Source organism: Mesoplodon densirostris, chromosome 9 (genome assembly GCF_025265405.1).
Source record: "Mesoplodon densirostris isolate mMesDen1 chromosome 9, mMesDen1 primary haplotype, whole genome shotgun sequence".
NCBI classification, from domain to species: domain Eukaryota; kingdom Metazoa; phylum Chordata; class Mammalia; order Artiodactyla; family Ziphiidae; genus Mesoplodon; species Mesoplodon densirostris.
The window spans coordinates 97,806,635-97,834,194 of NC_082669.1; the positions used below are offsets into that span (position 1 = coordinate 97,806,635).

At 39.0% G+C, this 27,560-nt stretch overlaps 1 protein-coding gene across 1 annotated transcript in view; it reads right to left on the bottom strand.

Annotated features, from left to right (window-relative positions):
- Positions 1 to 359: 359 nt before the first annotated feature.
- Positions 360 to 27,560, bottom strand: part of PTN (pleiotrophin) — an 86,229-nt gene continuing 59,028 nt past the window's right edge. Inside the window, exons 2-6 of the mRNA XM_060107742.1 lie at positions 12,779 to 12,894; positions 11,691 to 11,864; positions 9,361 to 9,522; positions 2,489 to 2,712; positions 360 to 527 (exon numbers count right to left, since the gene is read on the bottom strand). Coding sequence (XP_059963725.1) covers positions 360 to 527; positions 2,489 to 2,712; positions 9,361 to 9,522; positions 11,691 to 11,864; positions 12,779 to 12,893 — 843 coding nt within the window. The 5' untranslated portion in view covers position 12,894. The remainder of the gene's footprint in view (positions 528 to 2,488; positions 2,713 to 9,360; positions 9,523 to 11,690; positions 11,865 to 12,778; positions 12,895 to 27,560) is intronic.

Here is a 27,560-nt window from a genome sequence, read left to right on the forward strand (position 1 = left end):
CTAGAACATAGCAGTAAGAGGGAAGGAAACTTGTTTAATATCAGCAGCACCTAACATACAACCTTTACCACTGTAGGCTCTTAATAGATTTTATAAATAAATGAATAAATTGGAAACAATGCCCAAGGACAGCATGCTGCTCTCTTTCATAGCCTTTGTACTCTGAGCGGTACATTGGGATTTATCCTCCTGTTTTTCCTATTGCACTATAGGTCCATATAGGTCATTGATTTGTCCCTGGTGCTAACTCTAGCCTATAGAACCCACTCCATAAATACTTGCTCAATGAATGAGCTGGGTTTTACAGAATGAAATGTATGAAGTATAGAAGAAGGAGAACAAGTTCCAGGTTTCTACAATCATAGGTGCAGAGAAATGGACATATAAGAGTTCATGGCCCATTCGGCCATCTCTGGGAGTTTGATGTGGCTGAGGCAGAGTATACGGGCAATGCCAGGAACAAGGATCCGGCAAGAGCCAAACTGGATGATCACGTCCTGCTCACGAGCCAGGATCTGATTCTGTTGCTGGTGGAAGTGATGATAAAAGAGGGATTTTAGGAAGAATAAGTGGGTCTGAAATTCATTACCTTTCTTTCTTTTTTTTTTTTTTTGCGGTACGCGGGCCTCTCACTGTTGTGGTCTCTCCCGCTGCAGAGCACAGGCTCCAGATGCGCAGGCTCAGCGGCCATGGCTCACGGGCCCAGCCGCTCCGCGGCATGTGGGATCCTCCCAGACCGGGGCACGAACCCGTGTCCCCTGCATCGGCAGGCGGACTCTCAACCACTGCGCCACCAGTGAAGCCCCATTACCTTTCTTAGATAAGAAACTGAGATGCCCATGTTGAATAGATACAGGGGTAGGAGCTGTACATAATGCAGGAGATCTAGATTCAGGCTGCCTTGTATTTAAGTCCTGGCTCCTCTGCCTATTAGCTGTATCACCTTACACTAGGCGTCTCACTTCTCTAAGCCATAGTTTCCTTATACATAAAATTGGGGATGATCATAGTAACTATTTCACAGAGTTTTTGTGAATATTCAATGACACAATGTATGAGCAATGTACCCAGCTATAATCAAAACCTACTAGGCTCTCATGAAATATTAACTATAATTACTATCGTTGTAATCACCATAATTCTTTTGCCTGAAAAGGTGCTGAGGGAAACGCCCACCTCAGGAAATCCATTTGGAAGGAAGGAAACAGTCTGAAAAACACTGCACATTTATCAGGTATTTTTACATAAATTACTTCATCTTTACAATAGTGCTATGAGATATTCATTGAAGACTTTAGTTTACAGAAGACAAAACAGATATTCTAATAAGAAAGTTGCAGAATTAGATTTTCTCACTTCAAGAACAGTATCATGGATGGGAAATAAAATAGACATTCAAAGATTTCCACAAGCAGAATAAAAAAGAAATGAAAACCTTAAGGCCAAACTGAATAAGAGTGTTTCCCTCTGATCAAAAAGAACAAAATCCCCATAAGATGCCCCAGGCTGCCTCTTTCTGGTCAAATGCAAGGGCAGCAGCCATCAACCCCATCAGGGGTCTTAGAGGGGAGGGAGCCCATTCCAGGCTGGCCTACAGTGGGATTCTGTGCATTCACCTCTCTCAACACAGTTAAAAGTCTCTCAGCCTAGCAAAGCTCATCCACAGAGGGCTGCATGCTCATTCCCAAGGGATGTCAGAGCCCAGAAAATAGAAAGAAATGTTGGGGAGCATCTTTTATCTTTAAAAGAACTAACAAAAGAATCTACTTAGCGGGAGAGAATCGAGAATGCTGGTAATATCACTTTACTGACCCCCTTTCCCATTTAATGATCAGTTGCTAAACGCTGTGTCCTGCACACAGCTGAATCTCACACTTAAATGGTTGCTGTCCTTTTGATTTTTAAAGATGAATTGCCAAACCTGAGAGGGCTAGGAAATCATCCAAAAAGAGAGAGCAGCGACATGGCAAAACTTTTAGAAATAGCTGGGAAGAACTAAAAGGAATTAGGGTTATCGATAGCAGGGAAGTTTAACAAGGGCTTGGTACGAGCAGAGCATGAATTGGTGGACAGGACAGCAAGAGGGATTAACACTGTTGCCTGGACCACCTGTGACACAGACATCCATCCATGTGCTTCTCCCTCTGCCTACCCCAGAAACCATTTGTGAATAACCTTCTGTCAGGCAAACTTGGAAGCAGATATATGCCAAGCTGGCCTGTCAGTATCAAAAGGAGTTTCACAATACTTCACAATATTTATGTATCTTGTTTATAAAGCAACTAATAATTTCCAGGTCAATGATAACTCAAGATTCTAGAACGATCCAAGATGATCATTAGGCTATATCATTTATGGCACCTAAGAAAATCTCAGTTCATCTAGGTGCCTTCCACACAAGCCCCCACCTTGGCCTCATCTTTGACTCTGCATTCTGGTGATAGCTACCAGCAGCCCGCTCCCCTGGGCTGTACCTGCTCCCACAGACAGCACTGCCTGGAGGACCACAGCTTCCCCACAGAAGGGCCCTTCCTGAGTCCCATTCAGCTCGGCCGTCTTCTAATTCTACAGTGAGTCCATCCTCCAAGGGGACCACTGAGAAACACTTGTGGCTTGGAGAACAGTTATTTGCACCGCCCCCCCCCGAAGGGTTCTCTGCTCTGATCTTTGATATAGCGCGGTCAGCCCAGGCTGGCCACAGCTCAATTATTCCTGTGCATTATTTTCAAACTGAAAAGGCTGAAATGACTCAACAAAGAATGACTGGTGGTTCCAATAAGGAAAGACCTAACTCTCTCTACAGTTGGGTACTCAACTGGCCCAATATGATTACTCCGGGCAGCTTTCTCTCCAAGGAATGTCATCAGTGCCTCTTCTAGCCCGACAGGAGAGAGGGGTAGGTCTGATGATATACTCCAACACATACTCCCTGAAGGATCACTCACTAAAGAGCAATTCAAATCCCTTTCGGCTTCTCTTCTCATATTTACAGGCAGAGTTTGGAAAGTTATAGACATTTCCCAGACCCTCTTACAACATAATTTTATATGTGACCTACTTTCTACCATGCAGGCACTCTTAAATGAGTCTTAGAGGGAGAAGTGAACAAGTAGAAAATAAGGCCAAATTTGGGGATATTGGACATTTTGGCAAGAAAGGAGGTGGACGTGTCTGGTTTTAGGGGTACAGGGAAGGTGAAGTTTCCAGTGTCCAATTCTTAGTATTATATGTGCTGAGCAGTGGGTAATTTCAGCAAGAGGGTCTCTGCTATATCAGTCACGTATGGTGTGATTAGACATTTCTCTTGAATCTCTTGCCTTCTCTGCAATATTGTTGGATCCAAGTCAAATCCTCTGGCCCTTGTAGAGATTCTGTGAGCTATATAATACTCTCCAATCAACCCCTTTCTGCTTCACTAGCTAGAATAGATGTTGCTGCGGCTAAAAACTCTGACAGATACGGGATTTTCTTAATGAAAAATTTTAATTAATACTCTCAATCTCTTTTCCTAAGAAATTAAAATCTCAAGTGCCCACACAATTGCTCACCAATTTCTCCCTGCCAGATTCTGGCAGCAATTAAGCAAATTCCAGTTATAACCTTTCAGTCAATCATTGACCTTCCCCAGAGCAATCTGTCCCCATCCCCAGGAAAGCTACATTCCAATTTTGCATCTTTCAATTCTTATGCCTACATTAGAATATCAATAGTCTCCCTTCTTCTGTATACATAATATAGAAGTGAACGACTAAAACCTCTCTTCAGAATAAGTGGGATTCCAACACAAGAGAACCTTTAGATAAGGATTTCCAACCTGATATCTGGTATTACTGAAAGTGTGGACCAAGGCTAGAGAATAGAGTTTGTACAATATTGACACAGCCATAGGAAGGACCACTTCTTTACCTTCAAAAGCTAATGCTGTTAGAATGGAGTGTAATGAAGTTTAAGGCAATTTTTAACCAAAGCAAGTGGGATATTTAGTAATTTAGTAATTTCCCAAAGTTTAGATGGCAATTCTAGATATTAAGTGCCTCCTCTCCCCAAGCACGTCTTTTTTTTTTCCAGTACTTTATTTTATTTTATTTTAATTGGAGTATAATTGTTTTACAATGTTGTGTTAGTTTCTGCTGTACAATGAAATGAATCAGCTATATGTATACATATCTCCCCTCCCTCTTGGACCTCCCTCCCATTCCCCACCCCCGACCATCCCATCCATATAGGTCATCACAGAGCACCGAGCTGAGCTCCCTGTGCTATACTGCAGGTTCCCACTAGCTATCTATTTTACACATGGTAGTGTATTTATGTCAAAACTAATCTCCCAATCCATCCCACCCTCCCCCTCTCCCCCTGTGTCCATGCGTCTGTTCTCTCCTCTCCCCAAGCAAGTCTTTTAATCTTTTAGCCTTGTTAATAATCAAGTCACAACCATCATCCCACAAGGGGTATGTTTTCCTATCTCTCCTCAATTTCATGGTGGGTTGTCACAGCCTTACCAACATCTTTATGTTCCATTCTAAAATTTAAAGAGCATATTTTTCACACTGAAAATCATGCAGTTTGCGTATTGATCCACTACCATTTCCCAAAACAGTAACCAAGGCCAGTAACCAAGCAAAAGAGTTTTATAAAACAAACAAACAAAAAAAACAGACAAAAAAATCCCAGAACTGATGATGTGTTTCATGAGAAGGATAATGATGTGTGGGGAAAAAAAGGTACATTCTAGCTATAAGTTCAGTGACTGGGTTTAAAAAGGCAGAATAATGATGTCAAAAGAGAACAGGGGGGCCTCCCTGGTGGCGCAGTGGTTAAGAGTCCGCCTGCCGATGCAGGGGATACGGGTTCGTGCCCCGGTCTGGGAGGATCCCATATGCCGCGGAGCGGCTGGGCCCGTGAGCCATGGCCGCTGGGCCTGCGCATCCGGAGCCTGTGCTCCGCAACGGGAGAGGCCACAACAGTGAGAGGCCCGCATACCGCAAAAAGAAAAAAAAAAAAAAAAAAAAAAAAAAGAGAACAAAGCCTGGAGCTGATTCTGCTTCTCAACAATAGGGGGACTTGGATGAATCACTGATTTTTTTTGTCCTCATTTGTTACATGAGGGTCCCATCAATCACAGGCAAGGTCCCCAGAAGCTCTACCATGTAATGAGTCTAGGAATTGAGATTTATCTAATACTACCAGAGTTTCATGGGTTTGTAAAACCTAGTGGCAGCACGGTGCAATTGAGAAGGCAGTGGGTCTTCTGAGTCAGTCTGACTTTGAGTTTGAATCCTCGTTTCAACACTTACAAGCTGTGAAACCTCGGGCAAGTTGCTTAACCTCTCTGAGCCTGTGTTTTCTTATATATAGAGTAGGATAAATAAAATGCAGTACATAGTGTTGCTTTGAAGCTTCAATTAAGCTTCAAGTTAAATTAAATGATGAGGTAAAAAGGAACAAAATTGGGTCATTTGTAGAGACGTGGATGGACCTCGAGACTGGCCTTCAGAGTGAAGTAAGTCAGAAAGAGAAAAACAAATATCGTATATTAACGCATATATGTGGAATCTAGAAAAATGGTACAGATGAACTGGTCTGCAAGGAAGAAATAGAGACAGAAGTAAAGAACAAACGTATGGACACAAAGGGGGGAAGGGAGGTGGGATGAATTGGGAGATTGGGATTGACATATATGCACTAAGATGTATAAAATAGATACCTAATGAGAACCCGCTGCATAGCACAGACAACTCCACTTCGCTGTACAGTAGAAACTAACACATCATTGTAAAACAACTATATCCTAATAAAAAAATAATAAAATAAAATAAATTAAATGATGAGGAGTGCCTATGACAGTGCCCGAGTCAAAATTAGTGGGTCCCCTACCTCCCTCTGTCTTTTTCATGTCCTGAGCTAAAATAGGAGACAGCATTGATGACTTATTCTTTCCTGAATAAAGGAAGAAACTAAGTTATTATTGTATAACTTTGAGAAAAATTTGCTTAAATGACTTCTTTACTACAGCTTCCACCAGTCTTTGGTGGATCTAGTGTACAAAACCTTTTTCTCCTCTTTTAGCATTTATTTATTTTACAAATATTTATTCAGCACTTAACTACGTGCTGCTCCATGTTCTAAGCAAAAGGGATACAGTGGAGAACAAAATAGACCAGGTCCCCATCCTCCTGAAACTTATGTTCTGGGAGATGTCTTCTTTCATAACAGTTTTAGAAATAATGTTCTAGAAATTGTCTTCTTCCATTTGGTCATCATCCCACACATCAATATTGGGCTTTACAAACCTCACCTTCTCCTATTTCAAAGGAAAATAAACTCATGGAGCTTACCTTATACTCATATGAGATTAAGTGAGAAATCCACAGGGTATAAAAGAGAACATGAATTTAGAGTCAACCAAATGTGGACTCTGTCATTTATTAGAGATGTGACCCTGGGCAAATATTGAATAAATTAACCAGGGTTCTTCAGTTTCCTTCATACCACTATTTACCTGCAAGGATATATGGAATTTTTATGAGATAATATATGTTAAACACTTAAAGCAAGGCGTGAGATTAGAAACAGAACAATACTAATCATAATAGAGATTCCATCTTATTACTTATTTTTCCATTGATCAGAAATAAAGGAGCTATCTTAAGTGCAGAAGTTCACACAGGGAAAGCTGTAATACCCATTCATGATTATTTGAGAAAAATGGTATAAATATATGTGAAACCCACACATGCCACTTGTTACATTTTACTTAAACCAGGAAACATATGTCATGAAAAGTGTGAGTGAATCCCATTAAGAAAATCTTCTATCTGACATGTCTCCCTAGCTCAACTCGTAGGATAAGATGATTCTTTGTGCAGAGTTCCTGGTGCCAAAACAGGATTCATAGAACCCTCCGTTGTTGAGAGGGAAAAGATTACTTTTAACAAAGGTATGTTAGGCACAAAAAGAAGATTACATTTTAATGACCTACGAAATGCATAACCGGTAATGTTGTGAAATACAGACCTCAGGGTAATTCCATTTTCAATTAATTATCTACCTTAATTTTTGACATAAAAAATTACAGACTGTCTACACACTTGAAATATTTTTACCACTATTTTTCAAGTCTGAATCAGACTTTTAACCTTCATTACATATCACTAAATGGGAAATGTAAAAAGGTGAACTATTCACCAGTCCAATTAAAAAGGAGCCTCACTTAACGTATTTATCAAATATCCTGAGGAGTCTTTTTTAATCACGTTCCCATTTTGTCTGATATATTCCAAACTTTTCAACATTCTCCATATTCACCCAGCCCCACCATCATCCACCACCTACTTAATCACGATCCCATTTTTTTCCTCCCCATCCATTAAGCTGCAGTTTCGCTCACCACAGGAGAGAACAAGGATGGCATGTGTGCTTCTGTGTGTGTGTGTGTGTGTGTGTGTGTGTGTGTGCCTATGAATTTCACACTAGAGCAGTAAGTCTCAATTTTAGTTGATACTGAAATCTCCTAAACAACATTTTAATTTTCAAAACGACTGATTCTGACTTAGTTGGTCTGGGTTATACTTGGGTACTGGGACTTTTATAAGTTCCCATAGAAAATTGTGTGTGCAGCCCAGGTTGAGAACCACTGGACTGGAATATAGAGATGTCTTCAATCCCTTTTCTTTTCCCACTCTATATTTATGCTGAAGATTTTGGTTCTCTGACTAGGTTAAAAATCAATTACTTTGAAAACTGTATCTGTTAGTTCTTCCAGTTTGGGGACTATCTCACTGAATAGATGAGGCCACCGATTTCCATTAGATCTGGGTAGTTGTCTCCAGGTGAGTGACATTTGTACAGTTGGCACACGAACTCAGTGCACTGACCCTAGCCCCACGTCATGCCTTCCAAATATGCACTACAACCAGCAGAGGCTTCCATGCTCTGGAAAGAGCAGCCTGAATCCTAGACATTCACCTGCAGGTCTACCCTGCTTCTAACCATCCTGAAGTTGGAGGTAACCATTTCTATGGACCACCTCATCAGAGGCTAAAAGAGTGAGGCCTGTGAAAGGGGTCCTTCCTGACCATCAGCGGCAAGTCAGCCAATCCTTCCCAGTTTCTGGGGATATTCTTGTATTCATTTATTATGGATTTCATGTTAATTTTTCTGAGTTTCTCCTTATAATTAATCTAGCCAGTATGAACTTTCAGGTCCATTTTAGAATCAAAAATGAGCAAAGGCCAAGGAGATATTTTAATGCAGAGTTCACTGAGGCCCACTGTATTCATTTGCTAGGGCTGCCATACACTGAACCAAAGAGTACATGGCTTAAATAATAGAAATTGATTTTCTCACAGTTCTGGAGGCTAGAAGTCCAAAATCGAGATGTCAGCAGGGCTGATTTCTTCTGAGGCCTTGCTCACTGGCTTGTAGGTGGCTGTCTTCTCCCTGTGTTTTCACATGGTCTTCCTTGTATGTCTGCCTGTGTCCTAATCTCCTCTTATATGCCAGTCATATTGGAATAGGCCCACCCATATATGACTTCATTTAACTCTAACCTCCTCTTCAAAGGCTCTGTCTCCACATACAGTCATATTCTGAGGTGCTGTGGGTTAGGACTTCAACATTTGAATTTTGGGGGAAATAACTCAGCCCATACAACAATGAAATAAAAGAGTTTAACACCTCTTTGTCTTCCCTCCACTGGGATTCTATTTGTATGAAACCATGGCCGTGATATTTGGTTTGGTTTACTTTCTCCAGCATGAGAACAGAGTCTGACTTTCTGGGAATGGATAGAAAGATAGTTCTACGTAATTCTGAAATTCCATGATAAATGTAATTGGTAAGCTAATCTAACTAAACAAATATAAAGGCTCTAAAAAAAATAATAGAAGTACAGAACCTGTCAAGTTATGTGGTAAAAAAGGAAAAATATAAAATAATTTAACTGATTTCATGAAAACTATATATGTTGATAATCTAGGAGAGACTTGATTTTTAATTTTCAGCCTCTTGATCTTTCTAAGTTTGTCCATACTTGTCAGGATGTAGTCCTGATTTAGGGCTTGAAATATATAGTCACCATGCAGCTGTCTTAATTGGCCTGTTTTGCTAAGTTGTTTATTTGTGCGAGGAGACTGTTCCTATCCCCCCATCTGTGCAGAGGACTTCAATTTGAATTCATCAATTGCCTGCTGAAAAGTACTTGTATGATGCTCAATATATGAGCTTTTTTCAATCCCTTTCTAAAGGTAATTCACCCAAGTTTTCCTTCTGGAAAATTTGAGTGTGCACATCTGAAGATCCTGCCTGAGTCCGTCAATCCACTCAGATTAAAATTATGGTTCAAAGGCAGGAACCTACCTTGAGGTTTGGTCTTAGTCAGTTTGCCACAGGGCTTGGAGATGGTGACTGTCTTCTGACAGTCAGCGTTGTGGAGGGCTCGCTTCAGGCTTCCAGTTCTGGTCTTCAAGGCAGTATTCAGGTCACATTCTCCCCAGGCCTGGAACTGGTATTTGCACTCCGCTAGAGGCAGGGTAGGACCAAACAGAAATCTGTGAGTTCCTCTTGGAGTGCCATGAAAATAGACACTTCTGTTAACTTTTTGTAGTGAGGTAATTGTAGGTTCACATGCAAGAAATAATACAGAGAGATCCCATATACCCTGCACCCAGTTTCCCTCAGTGGTGATATCCTGCATAGCTATAGTCCAATAGCACCACCAGGAAATTGATGTGGACACAGTCCATAGACGTTATTTAGGTTTCCCCAGTTTCACCTGCACTCATTTGTGTATATGTACGTGTGCACATTTAATCCTCTGTGACTTTATCACATATGTAGGTAAGAGTGAGTACCCCCACCATTAGTATTCAAACAACTTCTAACACAAGGGTCCCTCGGGTTATCCTTTTACAGTCAGAACTTAGCTTCCTTCTTCCTTTCCTACCTCCTTAACCCTTGGCAATTACTAACCTGTTCTCCACCTCTGTAATTGTGTCATTTTACGAATGTTATATAAATGGAATCATACAGTATGTAATCTTTTGAGGCTGGCTTGTTTTGCTCAGTAAAATTTCCTGAAGGTCCATCCAAGTTGTATTAATCAATAGTCTGTTCCATTCATTGTTGAGGAATCCTCCATGGTATGGATATACCCCAGTTTGTTTAACCATTCACCAGTTGAAAGATATCTGGGTCATTCCCAACTTTTGGTAACCGCTAAAGCTGCTATATACATTCATGTATAGGTTTTTATAAGAACATAAATTTCCATTTCTCTAGGATAAATGCCTAAGAGTGAAACCACTGCATTGTATAGTAAACACAAGTTCAGTTTTGTGAAAAACTGCCATACTTTTTTCCAGTGTGGCTCTACTATTCTGTCTTCCCATCACCAATGTATGAGTGATCTAGTTTCTCTGCAACCTCGCTAGCAATTGATGTTATTTCTAATTTTAGCCATTCTGATAGGTGTGTAGTATATAGTGATGTCTCTTGGTTTTCATTTTTATTTTCCTAATGGAGAAAAGACGTTGAACATCTTTTCAGGTGTTTATTTGCCACCTATATATCCTCTTCAGTAAAATGTTTGTTTATGTCTTTTGCCCACTTTCTAATTGGATTTTTAGTTTTGAGAGCTCTTTATATATTCTAGGTATAAGACCTTTAAGACACACTTTTTAGGGCATTTTGCATGTAGTTCTTTAGGGTACCCATATACAATTTAAGATCAAATGTATCTGAATTTCACCATGCCTTTATAGAATTAACCTCCATTCATAAAAAGTTATAACCCCAAAGGTTATAGAGAATGAAAAAGATATAGTGCGTATATTCATTATCCTTCTCCATTGAGCAATAGGCCAAAGCACATTTCTGTAAACCAGTGAGAGTATTTGGGGCATTGTGTCCCACTATGGCTGAGAAAGACAAAGAATCTAGAATGTGAAAAAACAGGCAATTTGGGTGTTCAGTGGTGGCTTTAAAGTTGGAAGTGTGAAAGATTCCTTCTCAAATAAGGAGATGAGGTCAGCATGAAACTGGTAATAGTCAGTGAGAGAAAATCTGTGAAAAGTGGCTCATAGCAGCCCTGCTGGATCTGATAAGTAAATCTATGAAACAGTGTGGAGAGTGGGGAGGGAACAAAAGAGAGAGAGGGACTGGAAGTAACAGAAAGAGATCTGGAGGAGGAGGAGAATAAGTAAGAAAAGAGGAAGGGAAGATCAAAGGAATCTAGAAATAGAAGAAGGAAAGAGAGCACTGCTAGGAGAGCTCAAGGGTATATTTTCTGTCCATTTTGGTAAGATAGTGGCCTCAGTCAGGGACTATGCTGACACGCCCACCGAAAGGAAACATGCAGCAGTATCTGGAGATATTTTCAGTTGGTGCAGTTGGTGAGGTGGGGAGTGCCACAAGAAACTAGTGGGCAGAAGCCAGAGATGCAGTTATTATCCTACAATGCACAGGACAGCCCTCCCTCCAGGACAAAAAACTGTCTGGCCCCAAATTCTGGTAGAACTGAAAATGAGGGACCTGGGGTTAGGCAAGATGCTTGGTTATTTTTCATCTGATAAAATAAACTTGTTAAAATAATAAATAGAGTCAACCTCAAAAAGATGCTTGATGGGAGAATGACAGAATTATCTCAAGGTGGAAAATTAAATCAATAGGACAGAAGGGGTGGGATTTACCTCCAAATTGCTTTTTCCAGTTGCAGGGGATCTTACATCTCTGGGTCTTCATGGTTTGTTTACACTCAGCTCCGGTCCGGGTGCCCTCCCGGGTGCCCAGCCCACAGTCCCCACTGGTGGGCACACACACACTCCACTGCCATTCTCCACAGTCGGACTTCTTCACTTTCTTTTCTGAAAGGGAGGAAGGAAAAACAATCAACTTCCAGAAAACTCTTTAACTGCTAAATATAACCAAGTTAATTCCTGAGCTCCATAATTGCATGGTTGTGCTTTTAACCTCTATCTTCAGTGTCCAGTAAAGAGTAGGGACTCAATAGGTATTAGCTGAATGGTTGAATCAACCAATGACCAAGAGAATGGAGAAAGAAACCAAAGGAGCTAGAACTAATATTCATTTAGCTCTTACTATGTGCCAGGGACTGTGCTAAGTGATTTACTGACATCTCCTTTTAGAAGCAAACATTTCTGAAAAAGAGAAGATGATCAAAGTCAGTTAAACCTAAAAAATGAGAAAATATTCTTTGAGAAGTAACAGCTGTCAGATTAGCCATTTCAATGCATGCCAATGTTCCTTTCTCTGTCTTATAGATGGAATAGCATAAATTAAATGTGGTGGACCACAGATGTAATAGACTCTCAGCTCCACAGCCTCCTTATGACATTGGGAGTGACACAGAAAAGGTGCTTTATCCTCTCTATGCTTCAGTTTCCTCCTTTGTAAATATGAGATAAAACAAAACTTGCTCGCAGGACTCTTTTTGAGGAAGAGTGTCAACATAAGTAAAACACTTGATTGCTGGTCAGTTTCTGTATGTTGTAGCTGTTAATATGATTATTATTATTTCAGTCAGTAGTTAATGATCACCACCTATACTTCAGGACTTAGAGTGGGGGGTGGAATCAGAGGGGATCACTTAGGCTCCTCTAAATACTTGGAAGGAAGGAAGGTGGGAAGAAAGGAAGAAAGAAAAGGAGGGAGGGAGGGAGGGAAGGAGGGAGGGAAGGAGAAAAGACAAAAATCAGGTAGTTGGATTAGATGGACGTTAATCAATGAAGAGTTTGGTGTTCATAACTGTCTTGCTTACCTGGTTTCTCTTTCTTTCCTGCTTCAGCAGTATCCACAGCTGCTAAAATGAAAATAAATGCCAGGAAGGCAGCTGCAAATTTTCGACGCTGCTGCAGGTACTGTTGAGTCTGCATTCTAGGAGTAAACAGAGAAACAGAAGAAGGTGGTGTCAACCTAAGTAACTATAGTCATCCTTATAACTCCTGACAATTCCCCAAAACAGCCATGGTGTTGTAGCCCATGTGGATAATCTGAATGGACACAACGAATGGATTACCTGTGCAAGTATATGTTTGCTGTTATCGTCAGATGCATCAGTAATGACCAACATCTCAGATTTTTTTTTTACCGTTTCCATCATCATGATTATCTTATCATCATAATTCTATTATTCATTGGTCCACTGAAGAGTAAAGCCCAAAACAGAAGAAGAGCTAGCACACCTTCGATCTATAGCAAAAACACTTCTAAACTCACATGTGCTGAAAATCCACTAAATTCTAGGATGGAATGAAGAGTTTACACTTACTCATAATTTGAAATTCTCCACATTTGATATGAATAAAATCCCAGGATAACATTATGAAGAATCCCTTAGAACTTAAAGTCATTTGCGACAGCCTAGTGTCAGTATGACTGCCTTGCTAAGCAAATTTGGGAAGTCTCAGTTCAAGCCCCAGGACAGCCCACTTCTTGAAGCTACACCAAGTCATTGGCTGCAGCAAATCACCTGGCAGTCATTTATCTCTATCTGGTATGTTCATGGTGTTTTATACTTCATATAAAAATGACAATAATAACATATGGTCATTAACTCTGAGAATTTTTCTTCCAGAAGTATAGATTGTTTAGATAATTTTACATTCTCATGAGTGTAAACAATAAAATGTCACACATATAAGGGATTGAGATCACTCTATTCTGCAATTTGCTTTTCCTCATTCAAACACATCTACGAAATGATGTCCTTGTCCGTGAATTTCTCCCCTTTCTGTGACATTGGAAATGCTATCCCTTATTAGTGTTTTTTAAATTCATGACTCTAGATTCCATTGTATGGATGAAGCATATTCCATCTATCAGTTAAAGTTAGTATTTTGGTCATTTGGTCCTTTCAATGAATCTTACATCCTAAATAGCTACTCAGCATCTCCATTACTTTCTAAAATCTAAAATTAGGTGTTTTGTTCTTCCTCTTAATGCTAAATTTTTATAACTATACTTCACTGATGGTCAGACAGAAGAGTTCCTACTGTTGCTGAGACTTTTCCTATGACTCTCATTGGACATGAACTATATGAGAAGCCAGTCTGGATGTACTGGTTGGCAAGTCTTCTCAGAGTGCATCTACACTACTATACATATGTCACTTAGCCATGTGTCATTTACAATTATTAGGTGTAATGTGAACCAAGGTGAAGGTCTTCTGTTGTTCTCTCCAAAGGCTGTCCAAGAACATACTCTCAGGGACAAACCACTTTGGAGGCGGAAACTTTTCATTTGAACTTTCTTAAAGGGTAAGTTAACTTTTAAATTCAGAACTTTAAAATTTTAACGTATTTCTTTCCAAGTTGGAATACACCTTTATGTTTCACAATTACCTTTGAATACCTGAAATATTTAGATTGTGAATTAGATGAGAAATCAGAAATTTCCATCATGAAAGCACAGCTCTTGAGAGAACTTTCTGATCAAGCAATGGAGAGATGCTTGCACAGCCTTGTAAAGAAATGTCACTGAGGAAACATGGCCACTTGGCAGAAACAGAAAGAACTCTTCCATAAATAACACACACACAGAGTTATTAATAGAAAGGTGCTATTGCTGGCTATTTTAACCTCAGCATTTCTAGTTTGACATTGCTAAGTTCTTACTTTTATAATTATTTTCAAAAAGCTTTCTCTCAATCAAGTTAAATTCACTTAATTTCAAGAAAAAAAAAATCCCACATGGGCCAGAATTTCCTGACCAAAAATTTCTTGTGAGTCATAGAATGGTCTATTAAACAAGTGATCTTAACCCTGGTGGGAGCAGAGAGGAAGGAAGGAGAGAGGAATTGGGGTGAGGGTTGAAGAGTTGGTAGAACGGAAGTGCACTCTAGTCTGTTATTTCTCCTATTGATTCAGAAAAATTCGGAATCTTAATTAGTGGGCAAACGGTTAACTTCAGCTGTTAGATGTTCTAAAGAAAAATGCATGCAATTCCATGTGCACAGGGAAAATATGTAAAGTATGTGATCAGCAATAGGTGTGAGTTGGAGAATCTTCTCAACCTCTTTTCCCTTCCCTCCTGTTTTGCCTACCATTCTGCTTAAGCCTCTATTTTGATAGCTTAAGATTTTGCGGGGTAGAGCAAATGAAAAAAATGGTTATTTAAAAGAAGAGAGTAAGGGAGTTTAGAAAAGAGATGACTCAAATTATCCAAAAGCCCAAGTAGTATGCTGGTGCCTTGGTACCGTGGTAAAAACTTGGGTAATTAAACATGTGTAGATAACAGTTTCCCTTGCTTGTGGTATTTGCATAGTTGATTGTTTATTTGTCCTTAGCATCAAACAAAGGCAAAAGCATCTGTATATTGTTTAACCCTGCCTGCTATCCAACAGATGATAGATGAGCATGGAGGCAAGAACATTGACCTTAAGGAAGTGGTCAGGATCATGACTTACTTTTCACACAGAGGGAAATAAAACAGTGGCAGAATAAGCCTTGCTAAGTCAGCTCAGTTCTTTTGAATAATTTACTTATTTTCACCCCCTCCTACTGCCATCTTGTGTTGTACTTGCTCTGACAGATTTAATTTCATAGGGTTTAACGGTTAAGTTGAAGACTACCCTAGATGTCTGTTGTCTGGAAATTATTGTTAAGTTATCTCAATCACTAATAAGTATGAAGTTCAAAGTTTCCCCTGAGTTGGTTTCAGAAACCAACTCAGGGGAAAAGTGTTAATTTATTAAATCCTGGTCACTTCTATAGAGAAATCTCTGATGAAAAGGAAAAGAGAGGTTTACTTTCCTTTAGCATTTTAATAGGATCTAGAATAGGATAGGATCTAGAATTTTTTAAGATGATTAACATCTCGTGTAAACATAAAACAAGAATGCTGGAATCTGTCTCTTAGTGATCTGTTTGGAATGACTAATATAGGATTTGAAGGCAGAAGCTTTGGCTTAAACTTCAGCTCCACCATATAATTTTTGGAATGTGCTTGGCAAATCACAACCATCTGAATCGCTGTTTTGACATCTACAAAGTGGTTTTGATTATAACAACAACTTGAGAGGTTTATTGTGAAAATGCAAGATGTAGACACAGAGCTAACCCAGAATATCAAGAAATATATTATTAGTTGTTGAATAAAGTTAATTCACCCCTACACTCGTATTACTTACTAAAAGGAAGTACTTCTTTTTATTAAGACATAACAAGCATGACACTTTAAGCCATCTAATATCTAAAATCAAAAGATAAAAATTTTAAAAAACAAAAAAAAGAGACAGATATTATTTAATGCCAACTAAAGATTTGTTCAGCTTTCTAAGGATACAAATTTGTTCAGCCTTTTGACTTCTTAAAAAGTTAAAATAAACTCAAGGACCTTCATCCCCAGTATTTCTTTGGAGTTTGCTGAAGTAAAGAGACTCCATGTTGAGAATTAGGGAAACTGTTGATGTAATTTAACATGTATGAAATGAAAAAAAATCTAACTTTGCAACTGCATGTTATGCCTCTTGTGTGGTGAAACTATTCTACTGCCCTCTTTATTTCAAGTACCTAGGATAGGGCCCCAGCACTTAGTTGCCACTCAGTAAAATTTTTGCCAGCAAAAATTACCACCAAAACATGGTATCAAAGAGAGGAATTAATATTCATGCTAAAATGATGTCTCAGCCCTTTGTCTATACCATGGGATGTAAACTTCACTGAAGAAATTGGGCTGGAAACAAACAGAATCTAAAGCAGTTTCATACATACAGGAATAATCAGTGAATGATTTGCAATGCTTCTGCATCATATATTACACATCATCAGACTTTTCTAGATATTTTGTGATCTACCTGCCTAAATCTCTGTGAAAAAGTAATTTTTTTCCTTTTTATAGGTCACTTTTCTTTATTTTCACCAACTCTTCTTCAAGTCGTAATCCTCATATTGATTTATTTTCAAATGGTTTGGTCATTGCCTTAGATTCCTAAAGTCTCATATAAATAGCCATTATGTTTACAATGGAATCTTTTGCTATATCAGACCTTCACTTGGACCTTGTTAAGCTTATTTAAACACTAAGCCTTGAAAAGAATGTGTCCCAAGCACGTGTGTGCATGATGACCTCAGGTACACTCTACTCACACCCCAGAAATGAGTTCAACAGTGTTCCATCTTTGATTTTAACTAAGTTTGATTTTAACTAAGTGCATTATCAATTAGATGGATAAAGAAGGAATTAGCTTAATTTTGTATGACTCAATAAAAACAGGCAACTTTAAGGCTGAAATATTTTCATGGCATGGTGGCACCTGCTAGAAAAATGTGATATTTTAAGACATCTTCTTTAGACATCTATTCACCGATTTTTAGAGCACCTACTAAGGGCCAGGTGTATGCTGGGCATGGGAACATGATAAAAGAATATGATTCAGCCCTCCCCCTAAAAGAGTTCTGTCTAACTGGGAGAAAAGGGAGAGGAATGATTCACTATGGTAAATATCATGAAAAGTTTATACACATAGTGCTAGCTCAGTACATAGGCTCAAGTGATAATTTTGCTTAGCAAGATTGAGTGAGGTGGAGGGCTGGGTATATTTTATCTTTTTTTTTTTAAATAGTTGAAGTCTTCTAAATAAGGAAAAGAGGGAAGGAAGAGAAATTCAGGCAGAAAGGACCAAATAAGTGAATATGTGGAGATGATGTTTATAATACATTCAGTGACAGAATGTGATTAGAATAGAGTGTACAGTAGCAAGTAACAGTGGGTGGACCTCAAAAGGAGAAAGATAAAATGAGTTAATCCTGGGAGCTGTGAGGGAGGAAGGTAGAGTTATTAACTGGTCTGGAGAAGTGAAGCAACAGAAGGTCAGGGAGGGAGGAAAAGGCTGCATGTTGTATAAATGTGACTAAAACCCTAAATCACCACCAAAGGGGCAGCCACCATACTCAACAGTTCATCCAGATATCTTTAATATAGTACATTTTTAACCCTTTTGGCTTTGTTTTTATTTTTGTTTATCAGTTTTGTGGCTGTTCTATGTACTTTGATTCATTTTGGGGTGTTTATTACCAAAGTACTATAATTGGAGTCAAGAATGAGCTCCAAGACTCAAAAACTTCATACTCAAAAAAAAAAGTTCATACACACATTTAAAAATCCCTTCTGATTTTCATTAGAAAAATAAAGTTGGGCTAAAGCAGTGATTTTTAGAGCACCGGTGTTTCCAGGAAGAGGTCAAAGGCTGCTGCCAGGCGTTAAAGGATCCTGAAAATGTGTGTTGAAAGCCACCCTTCTGTGCCCATAGCTCCCACCCTTATCTCAGCTTCAGCTGGAGCAGCTCCTCTTTAACTACTTTCCTTAGTGGCTTCCTTGTAAGTTTTCATTTGTCAAGAAAGAAAAATGTATTTAAAAGTCACTGGTCTGGCCAATATCAAGATCTACCCAGTAGGGGGTATGATGGTACAAAACAGTATTTTTTCAAAAGGTAGAAATGGAAAAATGTCTCAAGTAGCTGATGTAAATATGAAATATATTTGAGTATGCAAAATGCCTTGCTTGTGGTAGCAAAAATAGGAATTTTACAAGTGTGTATTTTAACTACTCCATACCTTACAGTAAAGTTGGATATGATTATATCCTCTTATCAAAGATCAAACACACAGTATAACAAGTATGATTACAAATATGAGGAAAATATGTCAGAAAATCATAAGGCATTAAAAACAAAATTTTTAAATCTGTGGGAAGAGGACCTTTGGAGTCAGCCAGATTTCTTCCATATAAGCTTCGTCACTTATTATATCTATGATGTGGACAAAGCAGTCACTCCCTTTTACTCTCAGTATCCTCCTGTAAGAAAATTTAGAGTTTTATCGTGCAGCCTCGTTGTTTGTTTAAAGATCACAATGAGAGGAGACCTTCAAGATGGCGGAAGAGTAAGAGGCGGAGATCACCTTCCTCCCCACAAATACATCAGAAATACATCTACATGTGGAACAGCTCCTACAGAACACCTACTGAACGCTGGCAGAAGACCTCAGACCTCCCAAAAGGCAAGAAATTCCCCACGTACCTGGGTTGGGCAAAAGAAAAAACAGAGACAAAAGACTAGGGACGGGACCTGCACCTCTAGGAGGGAACGTGAAGGAGGAAAAGCTTCCACACACTAGGAAGCCCCTTCACTGGCAGAGACGGGTCGGGGGAAAGCTTCGGTGCCATGGAGAGGAGCGCGTTAACAGGGGTGCGGAGGGCAAAGCAGACAGATTTCCGCACAGAGGATCCGTGCCGACCGGCACTCACCCGCCCGAGAGGCTTGTCTGCTCACCCGCCGGGGCGGGCGGGGCTGGGAGCCGAGGCTCGGGCTTCGGTCGGAGCGCAGGGAGAGGACTGGGGCTGGCGGCTTGAACACAGCCTGAAGGGGTTAGTGCACCACGGCTAGCCGGGAGGGAGTCCGGGAAAAAGTCTGGAGCTGCCGAAGAGGCAAGAGACTTTTTCTTCCCTCTTTGTTTCCTGGTGCGGGAGGAGAAGGGATTCAGAGCGCCGCTTAAAGGAGCTCCAGAGACGGGCGTGGGCCGCGGCTAAAAGCGCGGACCCCAGAGACGGGCATGAGACGCTAAGGCCCCTGCTGCCGCCACCAAGAAGCCTCTGTGCGAGCACAGGTCACTGTCCACACCTCCCCTCCCAGGAGCCTGTGCAGCCCGCCACTGCCAGGGTCCCGTGATCCAGGGACAACTTCCCCGGGAGAACACACGGTGCGCCTCAGGCTGGTGCAACATCACGCTGGCCTCTGCCGCCGCAGGCTCGCCCCGCACTCCATACCCCTCCCTCCCACCGGCCTGAGCGAGCCAGAGTCCCCGAAGCAGCTGCTCCTTTAACCCTGTACTGTCTGAGCGGGAACAGACGCCCTCCGGCGACCTACACGCAGAGGCGGGGCCAAATCCAAAGCTGAACCCCGGGAGCTGTGCGAACAAAGAAGAGAAAGGGAAATCTCTCCCAGCAGCCTCAGAAGCAGCGGATTAAATCTCCACAATCAACTTGATGTACCCTGCATCTGTGGAATGCCTGAATAAACAACGAATCATCCCAAATTGAGGAGGTGGACTTTGGGAGCAACGATATATATATTTTTTTCCTTTTTCTCTTTTTGTGAGTGTGTATGTGAATGCTTCTGAGTGTGATTTTGTCTGTATAGCTTTGCTTTTACCATTTGGCCTAGGGTTCTTTCTGTCCCCCCCCCCTTTTTTTTTTTTTAGTATAGTTTTTAGCACTTGTTATCATTGGTGGATTTACTTTTTGATTTGCTTACTCTCTTCTTTCTTTCTTTTTTCTTTATTACTTTTTAATTTATTTTTAGTAATTTTTATTTTAATAACTTTATTTTACTTATTTTATTTTTTTCTTTCTTTTTTTCTCCCTTTTACTCTGAACTGTGTGTCTGACAGGGTCTTGGTGCTCCGGCTGGGTGTCAGGCCTGTGCCTCTGAGGTGGGAGAGGTGAGTTCAGCATATTGGTCCACCAGAGACCTCCCACCTCCACATAATATCAAACGGCAAAAACTCTTCCATAGATCTCCATCTCAGTGCTAAGACCCAGCTCCACTCAACGACCAGCAAGCTCCAGTGCTGGACACCCCATGCCAAACAACTAGCAAGACAGGAACACAACCCCACCCATTAGCAGAGAGGCTGCCTAAAATCATACTAAGTTCACAGACACCCCAAAACACACAACCGAACACGGTCCTGCCCACCAGAAAGACAAGATCCAACCTCATCCACCAGAACAAAGGCACTACTCCCCTCCACCAGGAAGCCTACACAACCCACTGAACCAACCTTAGATGCTGAGGGCAGACACCAAAAATAAATGGGAACTACGAACGTGCACACTGCAAAAAAGAGACCCCAAACACAGTAAGTTAAGCAAAATGAGAAGACAGAGAAATACACAGCAGATGAAGGAACAAGGTAAAAACCCACCAGAACAAACAAATGAAGAGGAAATAGGCAGTCTACCTGAAAAAGAATTCAGAGTAATGATAGTAAAGATGATCCAAAATGTTGGAAATAGAATGGAGGAAATACAAGAAATGTTTAACAAGGACCTAGAAGAACTAAACAGCAAACAAACTGATGAACAACACAATAAATGAAATTAAAAATTCTCTAGAAAGAATCAATAGCAGAATAACTGAGGCAGAAGAACAGCTAACTGACCTGGAAGATAAAATAGTGGAAATAACTACTGCAGAACAGAATAAAGAAAAAAGTATGAAAAGGATTGAAGACAGTCTCAGAGACCTCTGGAACAACATTAAAGGCACCAACATTCGAATTATAGGGATCCCAGAAGAAGAAGAGAAAAAAAAAAAGGGACTGAGAAAATAGTTGAAGAGATTATAGTTGAAAACTTCCCTAATATGGGAAAGGAAATAGTGAATCAAGTCCAGGAAGCACAAAGAGTCCCATACAGGATAAATCCAAGGAGAAACATGCCAAGACACATATTAATCAAATGATCAAAAAATAAATACAAAGAAAAAATATTAAAAGCAGCAAGGGAAAAACAACCAATAATATACAAGGGAATACCCATAAGGTTAACAGCTGATCTTTCAGCAGAAACTCTGCAAGCCAGAAGGGAGTGGCAGGACATATTTAAAGTGATGAAAGGGAAAAACCTACAACCAAGATTACTTTACCCAGCAAGGATCTCATTCAGATTCCAAAGAAGAATTAAAACCTTTACTCAAACCAGCTTTACAACAAATACTAAAAGAACTTCTCTGGCAGGAAACACAAGAGAAGGAAAAGACCTACAATAACAAACCCAAACAAATATGAAAATGGTAATATGAACATACATATCTATAATTACCTTAAGTGTAAATGGATTAAATGCTCCAACCAAAAGACATAGACTGGCTGAATGGATACAAAAATGATACTCATATATATGCTGTCTACAAGAGACCCACTTCAGACCTAGGGACACATACAGACTGAAAGTGAGTGGATGGAAAAAGATATTCCATGCAAATGGAATTCAAAAGAAAGCTGAAGTAATTCTCATATCAGACAAAATAGACTTTAAAATAAAGACTATTGTAAGAGACAAAGAAGGACACTATGTACTAATCAAGGGATTGATCCAAGAAGAAGATAGAACAATTGTAAATATTTATGCACCCGATATAGGAGCACATCAATACATAAGGCAAATGCTAACAGCCATAAAAGGGGAAATCGACAGTAACACAATCATAGTAGGGGACTTTAACACCCCATTTTCACCAAAGGACAGATCATCCAAAATGAACATAAATAAGGAAACACAAGATTTCAATGATACATTAAGCAAGATGGACTTAATTGATATTTATAGGGCATTCCATCCAAAAACAACAGAATACACTTTCTTCTCAAGTGCTCATGGAACATTCTCCAGGATAGTTCATATCTTGGGTCACAAACCAAGCCTTGGTAAATATAAGAAAATTGAAATGGTATCAAGTATCATTTACGACGCCAACGCTATGAGACTAGATATCAATTACAGGAAAAAATCTGTAAAAAACACAAACACATGGAGGCTAAACAATACACTACTTAATAACCAAGAGGTCACTGCAGATATCAAAGAGGAAATAAAAAAATACCTAGAAACAAATGACAAGGAAAACACGACGACCCAAAACCTATGGGATGCATCAAAGCAGTTCTAAGAGGGAAGTTTTTAGCAATACAATCCTACCTCAAGAAACAAGAAACATCTCAAATAAACAACCTAACCTTACACCTAAAGCAATTACAGAAGGAAGGACAAAAAGACCCCAAAGTTAGCAGAAGGAAAGAAATCATAAAGATCAGATCAGAATTAATTAGAAAAAAGTGAAGAAAACAATGGCAAAGATCAATAAAACTAAAAGCTGGTTCTTTGAGAATACAAACAAAATTGACAAACCATTAGCTAGATTCATCAAGAAAAAAAGGGAGAAGACTCAAATCAATAGAATTAGAAATGAAAAAGGAGAAGTAACAATTGACATTGCAGAAATACAAAGGATCATGAGAGATTACTACAAGCAACTATATGCCACTAAAATGGACAACCTGGAAAAACTGGACAAATTCTTAGAAAAGCAAAGCTTCCAAGACTAAACCAGGAAGAAATAGAAAATATAAACAGACCAACCACAAGCATTGAAATTGAAACTGTGATTAAAAATCTTCCAACAAACAAAAGCCCAGGGCCAGATGGATTCACAGGTGAATTCTATCAAACATTTAGAGAAGAGAAAACACCCATCCTTCTCAAACTCTTCCAAAATATAGCAGAGGGAGGAACACTCCGAAACTCATTCTACGAAGCCACCATCACCCTGATACCAAAACCAGACAAAGATGTTACAAAAAATGAAAACTACAGGCCAATATCACTGATGAACACAGATGCAAAAATCCTTAACAAAATACTAGCAAACAGAATCCAGCAGCACATTAAAAGGATCATACACCGTGATCAAGTGGGGTTTATCCCAGGAATGCAAGGATTCTACAATATATGCAAATCAATCAATGTGATACACCATATCAACAAATTGAAGAATCAAAACCATATGATCATCTCAATAGATGCAGAGAAAGCTTTTGACAAAATTCAACACCCATTTATGATAAAAACCCTCCAGAAAGTAGGCATAGAGGGAACTTACCTCAACATAATAAAGGCTATATATGACAAACCCACAGCCAACATTGTTCTCAATGTTGAAAAACTGAAACCATTTTTACTAACATCAGGAACAAGACAAGCTTGCACACTCCCACCACTATTATTCAACATAGTTTTGGAAGTTTTAGCCACAGCAATCAGAGAAGAAAAGGAAATAAAATGAATCCAAATCAGAAAAGAAGAAGTAACACTGTTACTGTTTGCAGATGCCATGATGCTATACGTAGAGAATCCTAAAGATGCTACCAGAAAACTACTGGAGCTAATTAATGAATTTTGTAAAGTAGCAGGATACAAAATTAATGCACAGAAATCTCTTGCATTCCTACACACTAATGATGAAAAATCTGAAAGAGAAATTAAGGAAACACTCCCATTTACCATTGCAACAAAAAGAATAAAATACCTACAAATAAACCTACCTAAGGAGACTAAAGAACTGTATGCAGAAAACTATGACACTGATGAAAGAAATTAAAGATGACACAAACAGATGGAGAGATATACCATGTTCTTGGATTGGAAGAATCAACATTGTGAAAATGACAATACTACCCAAAGCAATCTACAGCTTCAATGCAATCCCTATCAAACTACCAATGGCATTTTTCACAGAACTAGAACAAAAAATTTCACAATTTGTATGGAAACACAAAAGACCCCAAATAGCCAAAGCAATCTTTAGAAAGAAAAATGGAGCTGGAGGAATCAGACTCCCTGACTTCATAGTATACTACAAAGCTACAGTAATCAAGACAGTATGGTACTGGCACAAAAACAGAAATATAGATCAATGGAACAGGATAGAAAGCCCACAGATAAACCCACGCACATATGGTCACCTTATTTTTGATAAAGGCAAGAATTTTATTGTTTTAAGGATTTTTTACATAAAGTGGTGTAATGTTCATTTTGAATAGGAAGTTATATGTCAAAGATACATATGTCAATTCCTAGAGCAACCATTAAAAGAAATAGTTCAGAGTTACAACTTAAAAGAGTAGGGCTTCCCTGGTGGCACAGTGGTTGAGAGTCTGCCTGCCGATGCAGGGGACTCGGGTTCGTGCCCCGGTCCGGGAGGATCCCACGTGCCGCGGAGCGGCTGGGCCCGTGAGCCATGGCTGCTGAGCCTGCGCTCCGCAGTGGGAGAGGCCACAACAGTGAGAGGCCCACGTACAGCAAAATAAATAAATAAAGGTTTAAAAAAAAAAAAGAGTAGAAAAATTAAAATAGGAAACTTAAAATAAGGTTTGATTAACCTAAAATCATCAGAAAAGGAGGGACAAAGGAACAAGGAACAAATGGGATAAAAAGAGATAGCAAGAAAGTATGTGTAAACCTACACATATGAATGATTGCACTAAATACAAATAGATGAAATGTATTAATCAAAAAACACAGATTGTCAAACTAAAGAAACAAGAAATACTGAACTGCATGCTATCTACAAAAGACACACTTTAAATATATATATATGTATATATATATATATATATGTATATGTATATATATATATATATATATATATACATATATATATACATATATATATATTTAAGTTAAAAGTTAAAGGATGGGAAAAGTTATTCCACAAAACCAGTCATCATAAAAAAGCTAGTGTGTCTATAGTAGTAATAGTCAATGTAGACTTCAAGTCAGGAAGAATTAACAGAGACATTTCATAATTAGGAAAAGTATCTATTAATCTAGAAGGCATAATACCAAATGGATTTATATATAATAAAATTTCAAAAGACATGAATTACTCACTGACAGAACTGAAAAAAGAAACAGAATAATCCAGAATCATAATCTAAGGTTTTAACCACTCTAATTGGTATAAGTGAAAAAAATTCAGTATGAATGAACTTGACTTGATACCAAACCCTAACAAGGACATTTCAAGAAACTATAGACCAACACTCCTCATGAACATAAACATAAAAATCTTTAAAAAATATTAGTAAATCAAATCCAGTAAATGTTAAAAAAAGCTAATAAGTCATAACTGTGATGATGTTTATTCCAGGATGCAAGGCTGTTTTAACAGCTGAATGCCAATGTATTTCATTGCATTAGCAGAATTACCAGAATAATGGAGAAAAATCATGGGATTATTTCAACAGATGCCATAAAAAACCTGAATCAAATCCAACACTATTTCATGATAAAATAATGATGCACTAAAATTAGAAAATTGCTGTAATAGTTTTGTTCTTCTTCTTCTTCTTTTTAATGGGCATAAAAAAGTTACCTAAGTATGTTCAGAGTCTTTAAGGAAAGCTTCCAGAGGAGACTAATTTTGAGTTTAATCTCAAATAACAGATTAGTTTAGAGAAAGAAGAACATGCAGGCAAAGGCCTGCAGGTTTGAGTAACTGTGATATATTCCAGGAATCAATGATTAGTTAAAAATTGCTCAAGCATCAGTGAGAAAAGTTGAGAAATAGAAAAGAAACTAAGAGATGGAAGAGACTAATCTTGATGTTTCTTGCTTGTCATATATAAGGCTCACGTGAGAAATGCAATTATGTTTTACTTTAGGAAATACGGAGCTATGAAGAATTTTGAGAGAAGGAGGACCAAGACCAGCTGTGAATATGAGAGAGCACTCAGCAATCGGTAAGCAGAGTGAATGGAGGATGTGAGCCTAGACTCAGGGAGGCTTAGACAAGGGCAGTTGACATAATCCAGGTGAGACACTGAGAAAAGGGATAGAGAGAAGACCAAAAAAGGTATTTAAGGGATAAAATTTATTGGACTCATCACATTAATTGAATGTACTGTGGAAGGAGAATCTAAGACATCTCCCAGATTCTAATCTTCAATCCGGAGGTAGGTGCCAACATAAACAATATGGTTTTAAACAGATTCATAAGTAATACACACTCAGATCTGTCCTAAGGACAGTATTCTCAGCAACCGACATATATTAAATCTCAGAATTTGTATAATAGATATTTATATATAATATAGTTAATATAATATCTATTAATATATTAATTCTCAGACATCTGATTATTTAGGTTCTTTCACTAGCCTGACTTTTCAGATCAGTAAAAAAAAAAAAAGCTTAAAGATGTTAAATGACTAAGGTTAAGTAAGGAAGGGTAGCAAAGATCTGTTTGGACACACTGAGTTTGAGGTACCAATAGGATATCTGAATTGAAAGAGATAGTAGTTATCGATCTAAGAGACCACAGAGTAAGAAGACACAGAGTAAGAACTGAAGACGTACACAAGACGTGAGAATTCTAATTCTTACATAAGTGAATCGGGGGTAGCAACAGAGCAGTAAGAGGCAAGCAAAGGAAGTTGAATCATGGAAACCAAGCAAACAGGAAGTTTTGAGAAGTAAGAAATGATGAACAGGGTCAAATTCTAGAGATAGGTGCCTATGGGAACTAGCAACAAGGAATCACTGGTAACATTGAGGTATATTTTAGCAAAATTATGAAGTTAAATAAAAGCACATAGCTGCTTCTGAAACAATCATTAAGTTAACATTAGTTTAGAGACTGTTTCTTGGCCAGTGGGTATCTATGTGACTCGGCCGAGTTATTATGTTAGAAGAGCCTAATAAATATTCAATGTGACATAATGAAAGGCCCTGAGAACTGCCGCAGTGTAATGGAAAAGACTCTTTCCAAGAGTCAAGGGACCAAGGGTCTGCTCAGGGAACTGCTATGACTCAAAAGGACGGCAAAGACAATGACTTGTGTCAGAAATAGAATCCCATGGGACTCTTTCAGGTAATTTGGATTAAAGAAAGGAATCTTTTACTCATAAAAGAATAAGAGAAATAAGACACCATCTCACTGCTCTTGGTTGCGAGTCAAAGTGTGCTAGGCACTGGATACTTTG